Below are 21513 nucleotides of genomic sequence, written 5' to 3'. Positions count from 1 at the left end.
GTAGAAAATCCAACAATTTCGTTACAAAGGCATCCTTTTTTGTTAAAAATTCATCTTTTTTTATTGGAAATTAAATATTTATCGCAGAAACTAATTTCCTGTTTAAAAATTCATATTTTCATCGTGACAAGTCAATCTAAATTTTTTTTAATGGGAAATTCAACTATTTTTGGAAAAGTTTATCTTTTTGATTTAAAAATTCATGTTTTAGTAGAAATTTCTTTTTCTTTTATGAAAATGCAACTTTTTGGTTGAAAATTCTTCTTCTTTGTTTATTATTATATTTTTAGTTTAAAATTCATCTTTTTGATTAAAAGATTAACTATTTTGTTGAAAATTAATATTTTTTAATTGAAAATTCAACTACTAGAGTAAAAGTTAAACTACATGAATTTATTTATTTTGTATTAAAGTCATTGGTTGAAAATATAACTGTTTACTGGAAACGCTTTTTATTTTGTTTTAAATTAATTTCTAAACTGAAAATGTAACTTTTCTATTTTTTAAGATTCATCTTTTTTGGTTGAAAATTTTATTTTTTTGGCAAAAAAAAAATACTTTTCTTGACTTGAAATTTCCTCTGCGTTGAGCAAGAATGTATCTATCAGTTTCGTCGAAAATTAATTTTTTTCTGAAGTCATATTTTTGTTTGAAAATTCAATTTTTGTAGATAAAATTGCTTTTTTTCTTTATCTTCAAGTTTCAACAATTTAGATAGACTTATTTCTTAATTAACCTTCAAGCGGGTGCGTGGGCGGTGTCTACCGAACTTTCATCAGTCTGGAGTAGTATGTTTATGGTGAGATACTGAGCTGTAAAATAAGTGATAAGCAAAGACCCGCCCGCATGAAGGTTAAGTGAAAAATTTTTATTTGTTGAAAATTTCGTCTTTTTAGTTTTAAAAATAGTTTTTTTTTTAAAACACATTTTAGTCCTTTTTATCTAAATATAAAAAGTTACAGTTTTTCGTTGGGAATTTATCTTTTAAAGTTGAAAATTCGAATATTATGTTAAAAATGTAATTACTTTGTTGGAAATTCAAGTATTTTGTTAAAGTTATCTTTCATAGCTAGAAAATACATTTTTTTGTTTAAAATAAACGAATAATTTGAAATTTTTTAAATTTTTATCTGAAAATCTGTTTTATTCCACTTATAAAAGATTATATGTTAGCAGTATTGCAAGATTAAAATGTAGGTATTTGAATATTAATCATCAAGGGAAATGAAAAATTAGTCAAGGAAATCATGAAATGAACCCTGACAGGACGAAAAGAAGCCATCCGGTAGCTCAATTCTACTTGCAATAACTAGTAAAATATTTCTGGAAACTAGAAATTACGTACAATAAGAAGGGTGGGCGGGGTCTTTAATCTTTTGAAACGTTCGAAATATATTGAAATCTTTTGGAATCTTTCATATCTTTGTGAAATAAATTAAATCGAACTCTCCTGAACTATTTAAATTTGTTGAACTCTGCGAGAGATGTGGAATTTGTAAACCTCAAAATATTTGGAAGCGTTTAAAATCCGGTATAAACTCAAAATGTTAAACGTATTTATAATAACTAAAAATATAATCCTGGTAACTAATGCCGGTAAATTCCTCGTTTCCAGGCCAAGCGGCCACCCTGATCCTCTATTATTTATTTTGAATTAAAGTTAGTTTGAATTTAAAGTTTAAAATTTAACTCACGTATGATCTCCAATGAAATATGTGTGCGGCATGTAGGCGAGTTTCTCGCTATATTGGCTTGCAAGTTCCAAGGGCGAAGTAACTTCGTCCGTGATCAAGTAATCCATGAAACTGGCACCAGAAGTTCCCGGATATCCGAGCCACATTACTTGAATAGGCGCCGGTCTTAAAGCAAAGATCTCGTTTCGGGCGCCTTTTGTGTAGCCATTCATGTTCACCAAAATATGAATGCCATCTGCATTGATTCGATCGGCGGCTTTTCCGTTACAGGGGATTTGCGAGAGATCGATAAAGTGCTCAGATTCCCTGGCGATTTTAGCTCGGAATGTTGTGCCATCATCGGTGCTCAATGCATAGCAGAAAATCTCGACATTTTGCTTGTCGTGGAGACCAGGAATCGATTGCATAAGATGACTCGTTGGGTGGTTTCCGAAATCGGATGAAACGTAACCAATCTTCAGGCGAGCTCCTATTTCACGTGGATATTTGTAGGGTGGTTTGTGAAGAACATGAATCTGCAAAAGTGATTTTTTAAATTAAATAATTAAAAATAGAGTATGTTGGAATATTAAACGAAATCTTTTATTATTCCATTTTTATTTTAAAATCTGAGGTGGGTCTTGTAGTGAAATGCCGCGGAACTGACGACCATGAAACTCTGAATTCGAAGGAAAATGCAGCTTGATTTTTACTCTTTTTTTTTAACCAATAGCTTTGGGTTCGAAAAGTTTTAATTAAATGTCTTGAGCAAGACTGAGAATAATATGATGTTTAACCATGCTTGCAAATCTTTATTGATTTTAATATATAAGACTTTAACATACAAAGCTGAAAAATGTTTGCATATTAAAAATTTCCCAATTACGTATTAAAAGTTCAAATTTCCATGGCTTTAAATTAAATGCACCCTCAACCCGATTGAAAATTAAGAATGCTTAAAAAATCCCAATTAAGAAATTACAAATTCAAAAAATTTCAGAATTTAAAAACCAAATTGTAAAAGCTTTAAAACCTTTTTTTTTACACATTGGATATAGTTATGAGATGATCAGGGTTGGGATTTTTTTCAATCTCATAAATTCCAGACCAGTAGAGATCCGTCATCAATTGTTAAAAATTCAATTATCAATTTTATCCTATTTTCAGCAGTTAAAAATTCCACTTCCTTACATTTTTTAAGTGTCTTCACTTTTAAAAAGTTGAATATTTATCTGTTAAAAATTAAATTTCTAATTGTTAAAAATGGAAGAAAATAAAAAATTGAATTTAATAAATAAAGCATTTTTATATGTTCAAGATCTTTCTCATAATCAAGAATATTTCCTTTTTTTAATAGCAACATGAATAATTAAATCGAGGTAATTTTTCTTCAGAATTTTTTTTTTTTTTTAAGTAAATAGTTTAGTTTGAAATCATTAAAGTTAAAATTTTACGATTTAAACTGGAGATTACTTTTCGCTCAAAACTTTTCCACGTAATTAAAATATTATAATGTTGCTACTCTTTGATTTAGATACAAAAACTCTTTCATTCATTGAATTTGTTTTAATTTTATTGATAAATAAATCTGAAATTAAAAAAAAAGAAACGAAAATTATTTAGAAATATTTATCGACCTCAAAATAAAGCTTCGTAGTTTTAATCAAATTAAAGTTTTAAAATGTCCTATGAAAATTTTTTTGCATGGAAATACATTATGAAATTTGAATTTTATTTGCGGTACATGGAGTCTTCCCAACAATAATAAAATTTAAAGAATTGTATACCTGGCGACGAAAAAAATTAATAAGTTTCAAAAAGATGAAAAAATGCATAATATTTTTAATCCGTGCAATTTTTGAAATTGTTGTTTAATCTTAAAATCTGATGCAAACTCCAATTCGAGTGGTCAACCCCTTGATTATTACTGTATTTTTAAGCTAACTTTAATAACTGAAAAATCAGCTTTGTTGTCTGTAACTCCAGTCAGAAAGATGCAAAAAAATTAATAACTGTTAACGAGACATTTTAAGTTGAAAAATTTGTATCTTTAAAAGTTAACAACGAGCTCAAAAATGCTTTATTTCTGTTGTAGAATTTCGGACACATTTACAAATGAAATTAAGCAATCTGAGAGAATGAGAAAAAATGTATCTTCATATTTGAACGTTTTAAAAATAAAAAACTATTTTTTTTCTTAACTGAAACGACCTAGTGGGAACCTTAAGTCTTTTTTTTTCAAACAAAGTAAGAAGTAGGAAATCATTTCTTCACCGAAAGGAAGAAAATTGAGCGATAGCGGTCAAAAACTCCGAAAATGTTGATTTCTAATCGGTACCTTGCGCGGGAAGCATTCAAGGATTCAAATATCTTAATATTCCTCAATTTAATCTGATTAATGCTCCTTGCTGAGAACTGAACGCAATTTGGGTTCAGATAAAATTTATTTTTCTGCATCACACTCTTCTAAAAAAAAAAGTTTATATGTCCGAATGCTTACTTTTAACCCTTAAATGACACTGGGGGTCCATTGGACCCCAGATCATTTTTGAACGAATATAAAAATTCGTAAATTCCACGAATTTTTCATTGTTATTCAAAGTGTTAAAAATAAAATTTAAGTTACTATACCGATTGATTCTTTAGAAGAGATGTTAAAGAATGCCCAAAAAAACTTCTTAACAAAAGTATCAAAAATTAAACTTTTTACAACAGTTTAAAAACGTTGGGGTCCACAAGACCCCCAACTGTCAGCTACGTTATTTTTTGAAGGTGTGTCATTTAAGGGTTAACTCACCTTTTCAATGCACAAATTGGCGTGTCTCGCAGCGATCGCCTTCCTAAAGTCATGCGACAATGGATACAGCATCGAGTGATGTGGATGAACACTCGGCAACCTGTTCTTTTCTAGTTGTTCAGCGACAATTGAGACAAGCTTCTTCATCCTGGATTCGTAATCGGTCCAGTCGCAGACAATCTGCAGACAATGAGCCAGATTGCAATAGGCATCTGGAAAATCAGGCTTTAATTTCAAAGCCGTTCTGTATGATTGGATTGCTTCTGGGATATTTCCAGAGTCCTTGTGAATAGAGGCAAGATTAGAATGAGCGTCAGCGAAAGCGGGATTAATCTGAATAGCTCTAGTGTAGCACTGAAGTGCTCCCTGGATGTCTTGCATCTCCTTAAGGGTATTTCCCATATTCGAGTACGCATCAGCAAAAGTTGGCTGAATGCGAATTGCCTCTTTGTAATGCATCAGGGCTTCGTTGAGTTTTCCTTGTTGTTGCAAAACAGAGGCTAAATTGCTGTGGGCCGCGGCAAATTCTGGGAATACTTCCAGGGCTTTTAAGTACAGACGTGTGGCTTCTTCTATGTAACCCTGCTCGCGTTTTATGTTGGCCTGCGAAAAAAGAATTTACATCAGTTAATTCTTCGAAAGAAAGTCAAAGTACAATTACAGGGTGTTGCTACAGAAGATTACAAAATCCCTCGACTTCATCAGGTTAACTTTTTTTTAATCCAGTCAATTCTGTTTAACTTCAAACATTCTACTGGTCGCAAACATATTTAGCGACTATTTCTTGTACAATTATTAATCAATGCAAACCGTGGTCAAGAATATTTTTACGACAATCTACCATGTGTATGAAAACGATTTTGTAATAATGCGGCATAGAAAACTACAAATTTGTATGAAAACTGAAAATAGTTTTTAATAAAAATTATGAAAATCTACATCAAATTGCAAAGGTAATTTTGTGTCGTTTTTTGTAGAAAATTCCAAATTTCATACAAAGATTTATGAATAAACCTTTGTTTAATATTTTAAGGAAATATGCGTCTGCAAAAACTAAATGAAGTTTTTCATATTTGTCACAAATTTCTGCGAAAAATAAGGAAAATGTGCAGCTTGTAAAGATATATTTGTATGTGTTTTATAGCTTTTCTCGTCAAATTATAATTTTCTATACACAATAATGAAGAAATACTACTTTATGAAACAAAAATAGAACAATCTATGATTTCAAAATAAAGATACAGTTTTTCATCACTTTCAATAGCTGTTTAGTTATCATGCAATTCTAAATTCCCGGGGGTTTCTCCATTTTTTCCCGGTCACATTTTTTCTCCTGGTCAATTCAAAGATGTATTTTTCTAATTTGTCCCGAACCAACGTATAGAAATGGGAATTTAATAATAATATACACATACAAAATTTCTATTGTAACTTATACGTGCCAAACTTATCCACGATCACAGACTGAAAGGATAAATATTATCCCAAACTACATTCATGAACAACTTTCAATATCGTTGAGATAATTGAAAAAGTGAATCTCTACAAAATCGTATGTTTAAAGTTGCAACAGAAATGTTTGAAAAATCTAAATGTTTTTCCTGCTGAGAGAAAAATTTGGATAAAACAAATGAAATAAGTAATCAAGAGGTTTCTATCAAATTTATTTCAAATATATATTGATTTCATTATTATTATTTTATTCCCAGATTTTTCTTCGAATTTGTCCAACTTTTTTGTATCAACTTTGTAAAAAATTGTTTATATTAGATTTTATTTAAATAAAAAAAAGACACACTGCAATTCGCACTATTTTTGCAATATCGCCTTACAAAAATTACAAGATGCCTTCCTTCTAGCTCCTTTCATAAAGAAGTAAATTTTTCTACAGAAGAAAAAATTCCTAATCCTAAATAAAATTACCGGGATTTTCCGACGTACAACGCTAGTTTTGCGTAAAAAATTTAATTTTAATTCTATATTCCGACATTTCTCCTATCAATATTTGCAAACTTTTAGACGATACAAGTCTCAAAACACATAATTTCGGGGTTTAAAAACCTTTTCATGTATTGTGAGTATTAAATACAATTAAGACATGATACCCAAAATTACATCGGAATCCTTCGTAAGAAAAATTAATCCCTTTAAGGATCTACATTACGTACAATCTATCTCAAAAGGTGCCTATCTTTAAAATGATTTATAAAATCGACAAAGAAAGATCCATTATTAATTTCTGTAAATCTTGATGGAGGTTTCTAAGCACACTTCAAAAAAAAAAATAATTCAGGTTAAAATTGTTTATTTAACAGTAGTTATTTAAAGGTTTAGTTTTTCCTTTCTCTTCAGGGAAAAGTTACAATTTTTACTTAATCCTAATGATCAAGGTCCCATTTTATTATTTGGAGGATTCTCTACAAGTCTGTTTAGGTGGTGTTAATTAAAATTTAAACTATGATTGTTTACAACAATAATAACTGTACGATTTCTTAATTATTGTTTTTAATAAAATCAACCCAAATAGGAATTTCTTCGAAGAATAAAATGAAACCTTGATCATCAGGGTTAAATAAAAATTGTAACTTTTCCCTAAAGAGGAAGGAACCTTAGGTTTAGAAACCTAGAAACCTAATCCTTTAAATAACTACTGTTAAATAAACAATTTTAACCTGAATTCTTTTTTTTTTTTAAGTGTGCTTAGAAGCCTCCGCCAAGATTTACAGAAATTAATAATAGATCTTTTTTGCTTATTTTATAAATCATTTTAAAGATAGTCAACTTTTGAGATTGATTGTACCAAAAAATGAAAATGGGTTTTCTGTATAATTACACTGTGATACAATAATTTGTTATGAGCAAGTCATACATGATTTTCTGTGGAATTGTTGACATTGAATCTGAATCCGGCCTACAATTGAGTTCATGTAGCATTACGAATTTTTCTTCTTCAAAAAACTCTGTTCAGCATTTTGAAGTACAAGTCATACCCTTTAATATCCATTTGAGTTGGTTCAAATATATATTTTTTCTTCGAGATATTTAATTAACAAATTTTTACGTTACAAGAATTTCTGAATCGGTACTATTTTATTCATCAAAATTACGTTAAATCACGTCTTCACGGAACGTCCATTTCGGACTTAATGGCTTAAGAAATCCACGTAACTTAAAAATTTCAAAACTAAATATCTCGTAGAAAACAAAAAGATATTTCTGCCAACTCAAATGGATTTGAAAGGGTAAGAGTTGCAGTTCAAAACGCTGAATAGTTTCCAGAGGAAAAAATCCGGATGCTATATAACCTCAAATATAGACCAAAATCCCGATGTTTACACTGTTACGTGATTATATCTCAAACACCTGACATGTTAGACAAATTCTGAGGTCGGATTCGGATCAGCATCAAAAAATCGTACGGAAAATCATATATCACTTGTTCATAAGACAAAAAAACATTGTTTTTTGTACCACATTGTGAATTACAAACAGTTCTCACTAATATTCTAACAACATTTAAAAACATCTGGAATTATAATTATAGTTGGATATCAGTCAAGAAATCAATTCGTTCCAATTAAAAAATATTAATTACGCCATAGAACACTAAAAAAATTATTCACATTTTGAAGTTGGAACAAATTTAAAAAAAAATCATAGACATTTTTTCAAAATTCCATTACTTTTTCTCGTTTTACAGAACTTTTAAAATTCGGTGACTTTTCCATATCTGGAAACAACCCTGTACATTTAGAATTTTTATTTTTATTTACCAGATTGTTAAGAGAATCTGCGTGTGTGGGACAGAGGCGCAAAGCAGTATTGTAACATTCTTCTGCCTCGGCCACCTGACCCTTTTCCTTGAGCGCGTTCGCCAAATTACAATAGGCATCAGGGAAGTTGGGCTGGAGTTCAATCGCTCTGCGATATGTGTCGATCGCAAGGTCGATGAGGCTGAAATTAAAACAGATTTGACTTTAAAACTTGAATATACACCAAAAAATGGAAAGAGAAGAATAAGGTAGGAGCTTCTGATTAAAAAAAAATGCTGAGTTTGTCCACTGTTTTTATATTCATACGGAGGAACATGCGGCAAGTAAAATCCAAGCTTCTTTAATATTATTATACCATTAAACCGTTTCGGGGTAGGCGTGACTGACTCGGTAAAGAGTGGAGTAATGTGAGAAAAATTATTTTTAAAAAAGTTTATTTTTGAATCAAGAAAGCTGAACTTTCAACAAAATAGTTCAATTTTAAACCAAAAAAATAACAAAAGTTACTTTTTTAACAAAAGAATTAATTTCTACTTAAAAAATTAATTTAAAAAAAAAATAAATAAAAATTACGAATTTACAACCACTTAAAATAGTCCGGCTACTGGAAAATGTATTCAAAGGCTATGCCGATTATTTTTTTATGAAATTTGAAATGAAATACAAAGTTTGGCCAGCATATCAATTAATAAATTGGATATTGAATTTTTATGCAGATAAATATACATAAAAGATTTTTTAAATAATAATAAAATGTAAATTTAAATGTTGATTTGACTCTATCCGAATAAGTCATTTTTCACGCTCAGCAGTTGGCAGCATAGCCACATATATTAAATTGAAATGCGTAGCCACTAATCACCGCCGTACCAGCCGTACTGTGATAGGGGGGCCCTCGAGGCCTGGGGGCTCCCAAATAAGAATTAGCGACTGAAGTTTCTGTTTATTTTTATTAAAAAAAAACCCTCCCCCCGCCTAAGAAATATTGATACAGATCCCCTCAGGGCTAGCTACGCCACTGCCTGGAAACAAGTGTTTTAAAGTGAAAATGAACCATTTTTGCAGCCCGCGTAAGGCCTTTGCATAAGATCGCCCCTGAAAAAGGCATCACGTGAAAGAGGACATATTTCTCCCAAAAAAAAACCTAATTTGAATCATTTTTCATCGGCCTGATCCAATAGCCGGAGTACAAATTCAATCAGAAAATACAAACTTTTAACAAATTGAATCTTCAACCAAATATAAGAATTTTGTACAAAGTAGTTGAATTTTGAACAAAAAAAAGGAAAATTTTCCACGAGGAAGATTAATGTTCTACCAAAAAAGATAAATTTAAAAAAGAACATAAATTTCGTACTAAATAGTTAATTTTTTTAATGAATAGATTAATTTATAGCCAAATAGTTTAATTTACGATTATACTGTACAAAACAGGTTTCACTTTAGAATCAAAACTCAATTGGCACTAGTGAACGAAATCGCTAATACTCTTCACGTATTGATCTCATTTTATTGATTACACAATTAATCAAAACACAATTACTCAGAAATATCGTAGGACATTTGCAAACTTCTCAAACCCAAAAGGATTTTGTTTAGGAATACTCAAATAGCGAAAATCATGAGGAAATAAACGAATTACAAAAAAAGATACTTCTGAAGAATTTACAAGGTTGCCTTGTAGGCTGAGCGGTTTATCTCAAGCCTCGGATTTTTGGATAGCATTTTCGATTGATAAAACCATAAACTTCCGTCAAGGAATGCTGGTTGACAAACTCGTTTTTTTTTAGGACCCAAAAAAGTGTGCAAAAAGACCGATTTGGTCCGTTCATTTTTTCGAAAGTTATCGTGTTTACGGACGGACAGAGCAGACAGACTTTGAAAAACTTTATAATTTTATTTTGAAATCTTCAAAAAGCTACGTTTTATTTTAAATATTTTTAAAAGCTTTTCAAAATTTAAATTATTTTTTAAAAACTTCTAGGTGTTTTTTTTTTTCGATTTTTTTCCTGAAATTTGAAAAAGTTTTGAGAAATAAAAAAAAAATGGCCGGAATGTCTTCCAGATTCTGTTTTACAATTTTGGAAATATCAACTAATACAACTTTAACTGAGAAATCAGTTTTTTGTTTGAAAATTCAACTATTGATTTGAATATTTTTTGGTGAGATTTTGATTCGAAATATGAAAATTCCAAGAATCTTTTATATGATAGGGTGCTCATGGTGGTTTTAGATTCGAAGTATGGCGACCTGACTTCCAATAATTTAATCTCAGTTTTGTTTAGACACTACCTGATTACGAATAGTTGGCGGGTCGATAGAAGCAAAGAAGAAAGAGAAGTGGAGAAAAAGATTAAATACAATATTGAAAGATTATATCCTGAATTAACATCAACTTTAAACCAAGTAGTCGATTTGGTAATAAAAAAAATTCTAATTTTAAATAAATCAAAACCAGTTGAATTCGGTCAAAAAACGAATGTTTAAGAAAGTAATTGAATCCGTAATAAAAACAGATTGATTTTCAAGAAAATATTATATAATAAGGATAATATAATGATAATAATATCCAAGTTTAATTGTAGTTACTTCACAAATTAATGAACTGAAATCTCACCACCGATTTGGCGGGAAATCAACTCACTGAATATTTTAAAAATCAACATGATACACGCAAAGCACAAAGTCACAGATTGCTTCCAACTTCCGTTTAAATCTAACCCGTATTTGATTGTTCGTGTCGATTAATACGATAAAAACTTTAAAATCATATTCAATTGAATTTATAAAAGTAAAGAGCTTCGTGGAAATTTTTTAGTTAATTATAATGGCGAGCTGGTATTGGAAAACTACTTCTTGTTCACTCGAATTAAAACTAGTATAGGTTATGTTTGAAAAATTTGCTGTTTGCTCAATGAGAAAATCTGAATCTTATATTTTTCAATTTAACCTTATTTTTCAAAAGGAAACGCAATATAGGTAGTATTATGGAATTCTGACTAAATCAGTAATCTTTTTAACTCGTTTTCGTATTTTATAAAAGCGTCTTCACATCTGTTTTTCAGATAGTACTATGATCCAAACCTACCGCATGTTACTTCCGCAGTTGTTGCACTGAAAAATTGCATTAAAAGAAAGTATGCCCGCCGCGCGGTCCCATGCTCATTGCGCGCGGCGCTTCACGCCAAGTTTGAGCGCGCGGGTACGCTCTCGCGCTCGTTTTCGTACGTTTAATGCGTGGACTAACTAACTTTTTGTCCAATGTCGTAAATACTATAACTTAAATCGAAAACTGTGAGTTAAACTTCTCAGATATTACAGCCATAAATTGTAACTGAAATTTTTTAGATTTGTTTTTAAAGAAGGTTCTCAAAGCACCTACGGCTTTGACGATTACCTTCTCATTACGAAACTAGCGCTTCGCGCTCAAGAATTTGTGTCCAATTGAAAAACTTCGGCAAAATAATTTGTATATGCTGTTCTATTATACTAAAAACAACGGTTTAAACTGATGGATCTCTTAGAAACCAAAATTGCATAATTTTTGAAAATAATCTAACTTTTGGAAGTTTGGTCTAATTAGGACTTTTCATGATAATAGTTTCGAAACACATATATTTTATATCTAGAAGAAACTTCAACTGATATTTCTTAATCCATTACAAAAAATTTTTATCTCTTTTTTATAAAATTAAAAAAATTTTAAAAGCATATAAATTTTTGAGTTTTATCAAATTTAAAAATGTCATTAGGATAATTCGCAATCTTTTGACGTGTATCAGAAAATTTGACAAAAATGTGAAGCTCATAAAAATTTTGAAAAAGCTCGAACTTTTTGAATTTCTGCCTAATCGAAAAATTTAACTGGCACAGTTTCTAAATATATTTGATATCTAGTATCGAATTTAAACGACATTTCCTAATATTTTAGAAAAATATTTTTTTCTATTTTTCTGAACATTTTCAAAAGTATATAACTTTTCTAATTTTTATCGAAATTGAACATTTTATTTGTATAATTTGCAAGTCTTCTAACTTATCTATAAGAAACTTCGAGAACAATTTCTAAAATTTGAAGAAAAAACATTTTATTTTGAAAATGCTTTAAATTTCGTAATTTTTGTCGAAAATATCTGCTTAACGAACTTAACCTTCATTTTGGAAACCTTAAGAAGTGTATCAAAGACTGACTCGATTGGACAAATCCTTCAAAAGTTAGCGTAATTACGACATTCAGGTAAAAATACATACATACATGCATACATACATTCACACATACATACAGACAGCCACTGATAAAATGTTATGATTTTCAGATTCTGTGAGTGCCGATACGTAAAGATCCGTTAAAAACCAGATATCGAAAATTTGGACGATTACATTACACTCCCATGAATGAAAATATAAAATAGTTACTACGTGCAGGATGTTCGGCAGAGACCTACAATCAAATTCCCTCACATTTTCCGTACAATTCCGTCAGGCTTTTTTAAAATTCCCGTTCACATTTGATTTAACAACTTAATTCATAGATAAATTATTTTCACGACAATTTATTGTGTTCCTAAAAAATAGAGTTAATAAAGTAAACAAAGTAGGTACTTTTATATTTTTTAATCAAACCCAAGAGTTCAACTTTTGTTCTCCGTCTTTTGTTAGAAAAGTAAATAAACACAAATTTTGAAATATTTTTGAATACGTGATACTGATCGACAAAATAAGATTCCTGTTTAACAGATCACCAATTTTTTTCATATAATTGATGACTTTCGCCAGAAAAAACTTCGCTACAAAAAGATTTGATGTTTTTGGAAAATAAATACTGTGGAATGAAGTACATTTGTAAAATACTGTGTTTAAACAAAAATTATAACTTTCTCAAATACTAAGTTACTTCAACTTCATACCTTTTTCTCGAGTATTATATTTAAAAAACTAAAACTGAAATATGGAGCACTGGCTTCCATTGCGCTTTTTATGCCTTGCCCTTGTAAATTTCGTTTAGAAGGAGATTCTTTTAATTTTCGAAATTTTTGACATTTATTCTATAGGTGCAAAAATGGCATTAACAATTATTCTTGTGAAGTGTTTTAGTTAGCAAGGAGGATAACAATTTCAAAATGCAAAATTCCTGCTGAATACGAGATTTCTTTTTTTCTAAAGAAAAAATTACTTTCTTGGATTTGACTAGATTAATATTGATTTTAAAAAGTCTTGAAAAATTATTACCTGAAACTTCCCGGCACCATAAGAACCATTTTTTTTAATTTTCAAAAAATGCCAGTGAATTTCCTTCACTAAAAGAAAAAATGGGAAAAGTACAGTTTCGAAAAATTTACATTTAACTTTTAAGTCTCACATTAATAAGTAAGTTCGAAACATTGTTTAAGATTAGCTAAAAAAAATGATCATTTAAAACAAAAATATCCAAAATAACTTTGTACACTGAGCTAGATAAATATTTTTTTTTAACCACACATTTCGCTTTTAAAAATTGGCTGCATTTACAAATTCCATTTTCGTAGACATATAAAATTCTTTTTAGCGAAGTTTTATGCTTTTAGATTATGTTTTATTATTCTGCTCTGAGTATGAATCATAAAAAATTCCCACTTCAAAAATAGAATCCTATACATTTCCCGCACATTTTCCGCCTCAATAAATTTCCCGTAAAATTACCGCAATGCACGCTTAGCTCGCACGCTGGACACTCTGAAGTGAAGTAACTTTGTTTAAAAAATTAATTGTCTAGAAATTGATGACACCTTTGAAATTATTTTAAAACACTACCCTTGAAATCTTGTGAAAGCTCACGAAATTCTAAAAATTTCTCTAAAACCCCATAAAATCTCATAAAATAGTTGTAAATACTTTGAAACCCATTGAAATCTTTAAAAATATTGTTATATGCTCTTGGATACTTTGAAACACGTTAAAAACCTCGACGATATCTTTTAATCCCTTTTGATACTTCGTGGAACATTATCAATTTAAATCTTATCAAAGTAGACAGTTTATAATCCGTATTTGCAAGAAAAAAATATATCGCCACCATATTGATCACACATTTAAATTTGCAGTAGCTGTAAACAAATTAATGGTAAGCAGCTGATTAAAATTTTTATAATTAATGGGGCAATTTTAAGTAATTATTATTTAAAAGCCAATCAGGTTTTCACGTGTCTGATATATTCAAGATATTTAATAACATCACTTTTTTCAGATAGGTCAAATTGAAGGAACAATTTTTCACTAATGAAAAATGTATATTATAGAAAAATCCGCTTAATATGCCCGAAGCGATATTTTTAAAAATAGTTTCAGGGTCACTAAGAAATAAACAAAACTCACCCTTGTTCATAATAGACGCAAGCCAAATTGCCGTGCACGACTGCATTATTGGGACTGAGGTTCAAAGCACGAAGATACGCTCCAACAGCTCTGAAAACATAATATCGATAATGTTACTTACAGGAAATTGGACACTGCTGCAAAACGTTATTAATTATTTAACTGTAACAAGATAAATGGAGTTTAATCATTCGATTTCACCTCCAGCTATTCAAAAATGAATAAAATAATATTTTACAGTAATGGGGGAACACTTCTTACCAAAATTGTATTATTCTTATAAAAAGATAAAACAGATGGTACTTATAAAATTTCAGATAATTGTATCTAAAAATTTTCCAGGTTGAAAAATTTCACATTCTAAGATTTTTAAATTGTAAAATTTGGAATTTTAAAAGTTAGAAACAAAAAACATTATAAATTTTTTAATAGATGCATTAAAACATTAAAAATTTCTTAATGAGAATGTGCCAAAATTAACAAGCCTGAACTTAATTATTGAATACCTGAATACATAACAATTTTCAAATAAAATGTCTAAGTATAAAACAAAAATGTATTGTGAACATAAACTGTTAAAAAATATCTAGTCTAACAATAAGAACGAGCACAGATTTAAAACGTTGAATTAAAAACCCAAAATTGGAGGCATTTCTGATAATACTACATTTTTATCTTTTATTCATTTTTATGGGTTACGAAGTTATGCACACTTTTATTTTCTAATAAAATTTCTTCCAAATTACAATATTTCAAAATGTGAAATTCATTATTTCTTTTAAAATTTCAAAAATGTTATTGGTTAATAAAGAATAGGTTGGTGACAAACTAGAGAAAATAAGGGCAAATTTGAAAATAATAATAGAGGAATTTAATTATAGGAAAAGAGATGATAATTTTAAAAATGCAGCTATAAATAGTCCATGTTAAAAACTGAAACAAGGGTAGCAAAATCGATCTCTCGGAATAACTGGGAATAATTTGAAAGACAAATTCACCATGAGTTATTAATTTTATTATTTATATTGTTGACGCGCGGACATTTATCACTTTATCATTAAATATCGCTAAGTAATTTCATGAAAAATGTATGTACAACTGTGCACGTTCAACATTCCTCCCCCCCCCTCTCACGCGCTCTCTCTCTCTCTCTCTCTCTCTCTCTTTCAAAAGCATAAAGATCGATTTTCTTTCAACATGGCTTGACAATATCGTCATTTAATACCAAATGGCATTCTTCCATAAAGATTTTTATATGTATACTTCAAAGAAATCTTTTCTTTCGATTTACTTACAAACTGGGACTCTCAATTTATTGCCTCTTTGAACCTGTATTTTACTTCCGTGTAACAGTAACAAAATCTCATGATTGCAGTTTATAGAAAATAAACTGTCCTTATTTTTAAATTCAAAAGTGCTTAAATATTTGAAAATTCTAGCTTTACAAACTCAAAAAATGATTCAAAAAATAATGATTTCAATTCTTTATGGAAAAAAAACTTTACCCCAGTTTCAACGTTGCAGACTACACTATTTAATGTGTACACCCATAAAATGCAAGCTTTATTTCTGAGTTTGTGAAGGTCGTGAAAGATTTAAAATGTATCTATTCAGCAATCTGAATTGCTACTAAATGCTGCCTTTGCGCTGTGTTTTTCATTTGATAATACATTGTCTAAACTTTATAAAAACTTTAAATTGAATTAAAAAATTTTATTCAATATTCGTATCGCAACAGACTTAGAAGATGAAGCGCATTAAATTTAAACAGACATTAAGGTTAAGGATAAGACCGCCATGAACGTTACAGAAAGAATAAAAATAGCTCAGGAGGCTATAAAATATTACGCAATATTACGAAAATGGAAAATTAGAAACCATCAAAATGAAAGATTGAAACACTCAATGAAGTGTTCAAAGTGAAAAAATGCATGAGTGAAGAATTAGATTTTGTTTACGTTCAAAATACAAAATTTTCAATTCTAAAGATTTAAAAAATACATTTTTCAAGACTTAAATGATTAAACTGTAAGCATCCAGCATTAAAATTTGTTTCAATAACATTAAAAACATTCAAAATTAATGCTTTTAACAATGAACAATTATAAATTTTTAAAAATTGAAAAGTTCAAAGCTAAACAACTTTAATTATAAGCGTTCGAAGACTAGTAATTTCAAATAAAAACATTTAAATTGAGAAATGTAAAACTCAAAAGTTTAATAACAGCTTAGTCACTCAAGCATTAAGAATTAAATATTTTAAAACTTAAATATAAAATATATAATGCAAATGATTGCAAAAGTAAATCCAGCCCAAAATGCTCTCAAAACAGACCGAATAAGGTGACTTTGAAGAGAATAGTGGATTTTTTAACCAAATAGTAAAACTTTTAACCAAAAGAGATCAATCCTGAACCAAAAATGTAATTGTAGAATTTTCAATAAAAAAAAATCACCTCCAACAAAAGAAAAGACCTTTTTACCGATCGTAGTTGAGGAGATGTTCGCGTTTTTGTGACACATCATGATGTTTTAACACCATGGGCAATTTTCCGGAATTCTATATTTGAAGTGAATATAAATTCTTAAATTAAAATATTAAATTATAAATGTACAAGTCAATAATTTCAAATTAATATATTTAAAATTGGAAAGGTTGCATATGGATTCATTTGAAGTAGAAGTCTAAAGTAGAAGTTTAAAGACTAATCAAAGTCGGGAAAATTATTTGCTAAATCCATCATACCAATCTAAGTAGCAATTGCGATTTATCACAGGCAATTGAGCTCAAATGTCACTTGATACATTGGAATTCCAATAATGAACCTAAAAGGCGCAACTGCATTCCAAATAGGCGATGGGAAATCGATAATGACTTTTTATTTCAAGACCTTGCTACTTAAATATCGAGAAACTAAACCCTTCAATCTAACTTGAAAATAGTAAGTCAAACATTTTATTATTTTAAATGCTAAACATGTTTAGGGTAGTCATTTAAATCTTCAGAAAAACATTCCCAGTCCATTTTTCACTTCTCATTTGAATAATACATTTTTTTTCATTATTTCACCGAAATTCTTATACGAGGCATAATTAATTAAAGTTTCAAAGTTTTAGACGACTTCCTTTAGAAATTATAAATACAAAAGTAGACAAAATACGTTATGCAACTGCCCGTAAATAAAAATTTCAAATCAAAAATTAGTAAATAATATTAACAACATTTTTTAAATATTTGAGATTTACAGATGTCACTTACATTCGAGACGAAAAAGATAAAAATCAAGAGTAGAGTTCAATATTTTCCACGTTGATTTCAAATAACAGTACATTTAAAAATTTTTTTATGTGTTCTGCACATATTTTCACAATATTTATGACTTTTTTTTATACATTCATTGATCCCTTAGATTTATATGTTTACATTCCCTTTGGTAACCCTTAAGTAAAAAAAGAAAAAATTCCAACTTCTTAGCAGTCACCTATAACTAAGATTTAAAATAAGTAACTTTCAAAATTAAATCATTAGTATTTTGAGGTCTTCGAGCCTAAACTACGTATAAATTGAAAGTATGCTGTATCTTTTGAACATGTTAAATCAATTATAGTTCTTCAGTCGAAGATGTTGCAGATTTTTTAGACTATTATTTTTAAATTATTAACTGAAATTTAAGAATGAAAAATTCTCTGCCTTGAAAATATTAAGTCTTACAGATCAAAAGTTTCAATTTAAAGTCTGTGTTATAGATAATTGAAAATTTCAAGTTCAGAGCATTCAAAATAAAAATATTTTAAAATGAGTATGCGCCTAGAACTTGTCAATGTTATGTCCCTCAAAAATATCCAAGTAATTTTAGTTAATTAAAAAGGAGTTCCTGTTTTGAGTTATCTATTATAGTGTAAAGTTTACTATAAAAATTGTTTTCAGTAGATCAATACTTTACATCAATAGCAATTGAAGTTTTAAGGTTCGATTTTTAATAAAGTCAGATTTTTGGATTCACAATTTATTTATAAAACCTTTGATTTAGTAATTCCAAGGAGCATCGAAGTGGAAAGGCACTGTGAAGGGCGGGTACTCATTCGAGTATATTGCGCAATATTATGCATACCAATTGGAAACTGTTCAGTCGACCCTACTGTTTACGTTTCGATTCTCCCGAATTAGTAACAAGGCTATTTGCAGGCAACCCCAGACACTGTTCCTAAACCGAGAGTTGGGTGTATTTACATATTTTATTTGGAGATGCAAGCTTGTACACGTTAAAAAATTTCACAATTTCTCATAATTAATTATCCAATACTTATTTCCTTTGCGAACTTTCTTATCAGTTTAAAATTTTTGTCCACCGACAGTAACATATTTTAAAATAAAATTGAGATCCAGTGCATCGATTTTTAATAATTAATATCTACTTGAAGACAGTAGATTACATCTGCCTAATTACAGAATATCATTAACAAGTACCTTTAGATAATATTGTAAAATTTCAAATATTGCGTCTACACAAATTTTACAATTATTTTAAATTGAAAAAAGTGAGGTTCTAGACATACGCCTAAGTTTCAAACTGTACAATTTAAAATTGAATTTGCAGTGAATTTTAAGCAATTTGGCACACTTCTTGATTCTCAATAATTTTTTTAAACCATTTTCCCCGAGCAGATTTTCGGTCCACAATCCGACCTTAGTTCGTCCATAAAAATTGAATAAACCTTTTAATCCAAGACTTGAGCCAGGAAACACAACCAGTAGGCGGTTGTCGTAAAACAGTACTTTCAAGATGAAGACGAAGAGCAGGTGATAAAGAAGTTGATGGTGATATCACTGTATAAACGATGACACACTGGTACTCCATCCCTTCATTCTTATCCTCAAATAGCCGGAAATGGAAAATCTACTTGCAGTTTTCTTGTTAATTGTCAAGTAAAAAAATAATTTATAATTTTACTGCGTTTCTCTTCTATCTCAAATAATATTGCAGCTACTTTATCCGTAAGGGGTAATATTTCTCACTCGATGACGTAATTCTTGGACGATTCTCGTACTTTATTAACTATTCCTCAAGGCTTTGAGCAAAGGAGAGTCCAGCTAACTCGATCAGTCTCTTCGTTGCATTCGAAAAAATCTGCATAAGACACTAATGGATCTTTTCTCTTTTCTTCTAAATTGTTTTCCTAAATCAATTTTTTCGAAGCTAATTCTTCCTTATACAAAAAAGGGTATCTCAGCTTGGATTGTAAACTGATTTCCGCCCATCTTCATTTCGAGGAAAATTCACTCTTATTGTCTTCTTTGTCTTCCTTCTTTGTCCCTTATTAGAATTAAAAGCTTTCAGCAGGGAAGAGCTTTTTTGTTACTTTCAGTCTTCAGAATTGATGGAATCCATAAGTTCACTTAGTATCACTCCACATATCCGACATGATAAGAAAAGTCCATGAAAATTGTTCAAAACACCCGACTCTTATCAGGGATTTTAATATAAATATTTATAATTCAACTTGTTTTACAAATATTCTGGACAATAAATATCTTAGGACGTCAATATATCACATTAACGTTACATAAAACAACGTTACATCACATTTAAGTTACAACTTTACTATTTAAACTCTTTACTATTGCCTCAACTAGTTAGACTGGACTATTTCATAGCGATAGAAAGATTACGAGACGGGAAGAAGGCTCTTATTTTTTTCAAGAGTTCGACAACATAAAGAGCACACGTGATCAGCCACCACATCAAAGTTTTAAACGAGATGATAAATGAACACTTCGCCAATCTTACAAGCTCTCTGCATCGGAATATCACGTGTCTAAACCTTCTCCTACATTTGCACATCACTATTTTTCTTCGTAGTCTACGAAAATCTTCTACAGATACTAAATCCAGAAACCAATTTAAAAAAGCTGAATCTGTCTACAACATTATCTGAAGTCTTGAAAATCCCCAAGACTGAGCGCCTTCGCAGGACTCTGAATGCGCACAATCCGATAGTCTCTGGAGCGTGAAATAAAGACGGTCTCGTATAATTCCAGTATTCAAGGTTTAAAAAAAGAAGCCACAAATGGGAAGCATTCTGCAACACTTCTAAGTTGTACTTGATAGTGTTGAAATTCTATTTTTCAGAATAAATATAAAAATAAGAATAGTTCGATTGAATAGAAGCCTGGAAAAGAGGTGCAAGAGATGCACACTCTGTAGAGAGAATTTTTTATTTGTTGTGCTAGATGAACTAGACGTGTCATGATATGGGAGACAGGACGACGGATCTATTGTCTCGTAGACTACGTACTAAACTACTGGGGAGCGGCGATGGCGATGCGATGGCTTTTGCGACGACCGGCAACTACCAACTACCAACGCCGACGCCGAAGTCGCGCCTTGCTTGGAAGCTGTGTGCGCCCGTTGCTAGGCAATTTCCCAGTTTTCCACGTCCCAGACCCAGCCGATATACTCGAAAGTAGGAATTACTCATTCTCAGGACAATACACTCACTAAGTGATCCTTTTAATTATTCACTGAAGCGAATAATTTATATTTTTATAACAATTCAATATTCCCAGGGCTGCCAAGATTAATGTACTTGAAAAAGTGACTAATTGAAGATAAAAAATTGAAGAAAAGTTTATACAAAAAAAAAACCTGTAATGTCAATAGAAATACTCATCTACTCAAAAACTTCGATTCCATTGCATATTTAATTTATCGGCATGCATTTACAAGCTGAGACGAAATTCTATTGATGAATTCGGGGGTGAAAACCAAGGTCACAGTTGATAGAATGAATTTTACAAGTAAAGTTCGGACAAATTGGAATTCATTTTATTACAAGTTAAATAAACCCTATGACATATAACTGTCGTATATAACTCTGATTTTTTAAGCAAATAGGAGAGTAAAGGGGAAGAAATTC

The 21513-nt window shown here is 30.0% G+C and overlaps 2 protein-coding genes across 4 annotated transcripts in view; one reads left to right on the top strand and one right to left on the bottom strand.

Annotated features, from left to right (window-relative positions):
• Positions 1-21513, top strand: part of LOC117176811 (nucleoside diphosphate kinase A-like) — an 82992-nt gene that overhangs the window by 28249 nt on the left and 33230 nt on the right. The window contains exon 1 of one of the 2 annotated variants that reach the window (XM_033367126.1): positions 8358-8491. The exons of the other annotated variant lie outside the window; for it this stretch is intronic. The gene's annotated coding sequence lies outside the window, so the exon portion shown is untranslated. Of the gene's footprint in view, positions 1-8357; positions 8492-21513 lie in introns of those variants that run through there. 2 annotated transcript variants of the gene reach the window in all.
• LOC117176810 (UDP-N-acetylglucosamine--peptide N-acetylglucosaminyltransferase 110 kDa subunit) overlaps positions 1-21513 on the bottom strand; it is a 60505-nt gene that overhangs the window by 7963 nt on the left and 31029 nt on the right. For both annotated transcript variants that reach the window (XM_033367122.1, XM_033367121.1), the window contains exons 6-9: positions 14596-14685; positions 8244-8424; positions 4471-5073; positions 1695-2209 (exon numbers count right to left, since the gene is read on the bottom strand). In XM_033367122.1, the coding sequence (XP_033223013.1) occupies positions 1695-2209; positions 4471-5073; positions 8244-8424; positions 14596-14685 (1389 nt within the window). The remainder of the gene's footprint in view (positions 1-1694; positions 2210-4470; positions 5074-8243; positions 8425-14595; positions 14686-21513) is intronic.

This window comes from Belonocnema kinseyi, chromosome 7 (genome assembly GCF_010883055.1).
Source record: "Belonocnema kinseyi isolate 2016_QV_RU_SX_M_011 chromosome 7, B_treatae_v1, whole genome shotgun sequence".
NCBI lineage: Eukaryota > Metazoa > Arthropoda > Insecta > Hymenoptera > Cynipidae > Belonocnema > Belonocnema kinseyi.
The sequence above is the reverse complement of the archived record's forward strand: the minus strand, read 5'-3'. Positions and strand labels throughout refer to the sequence as shown.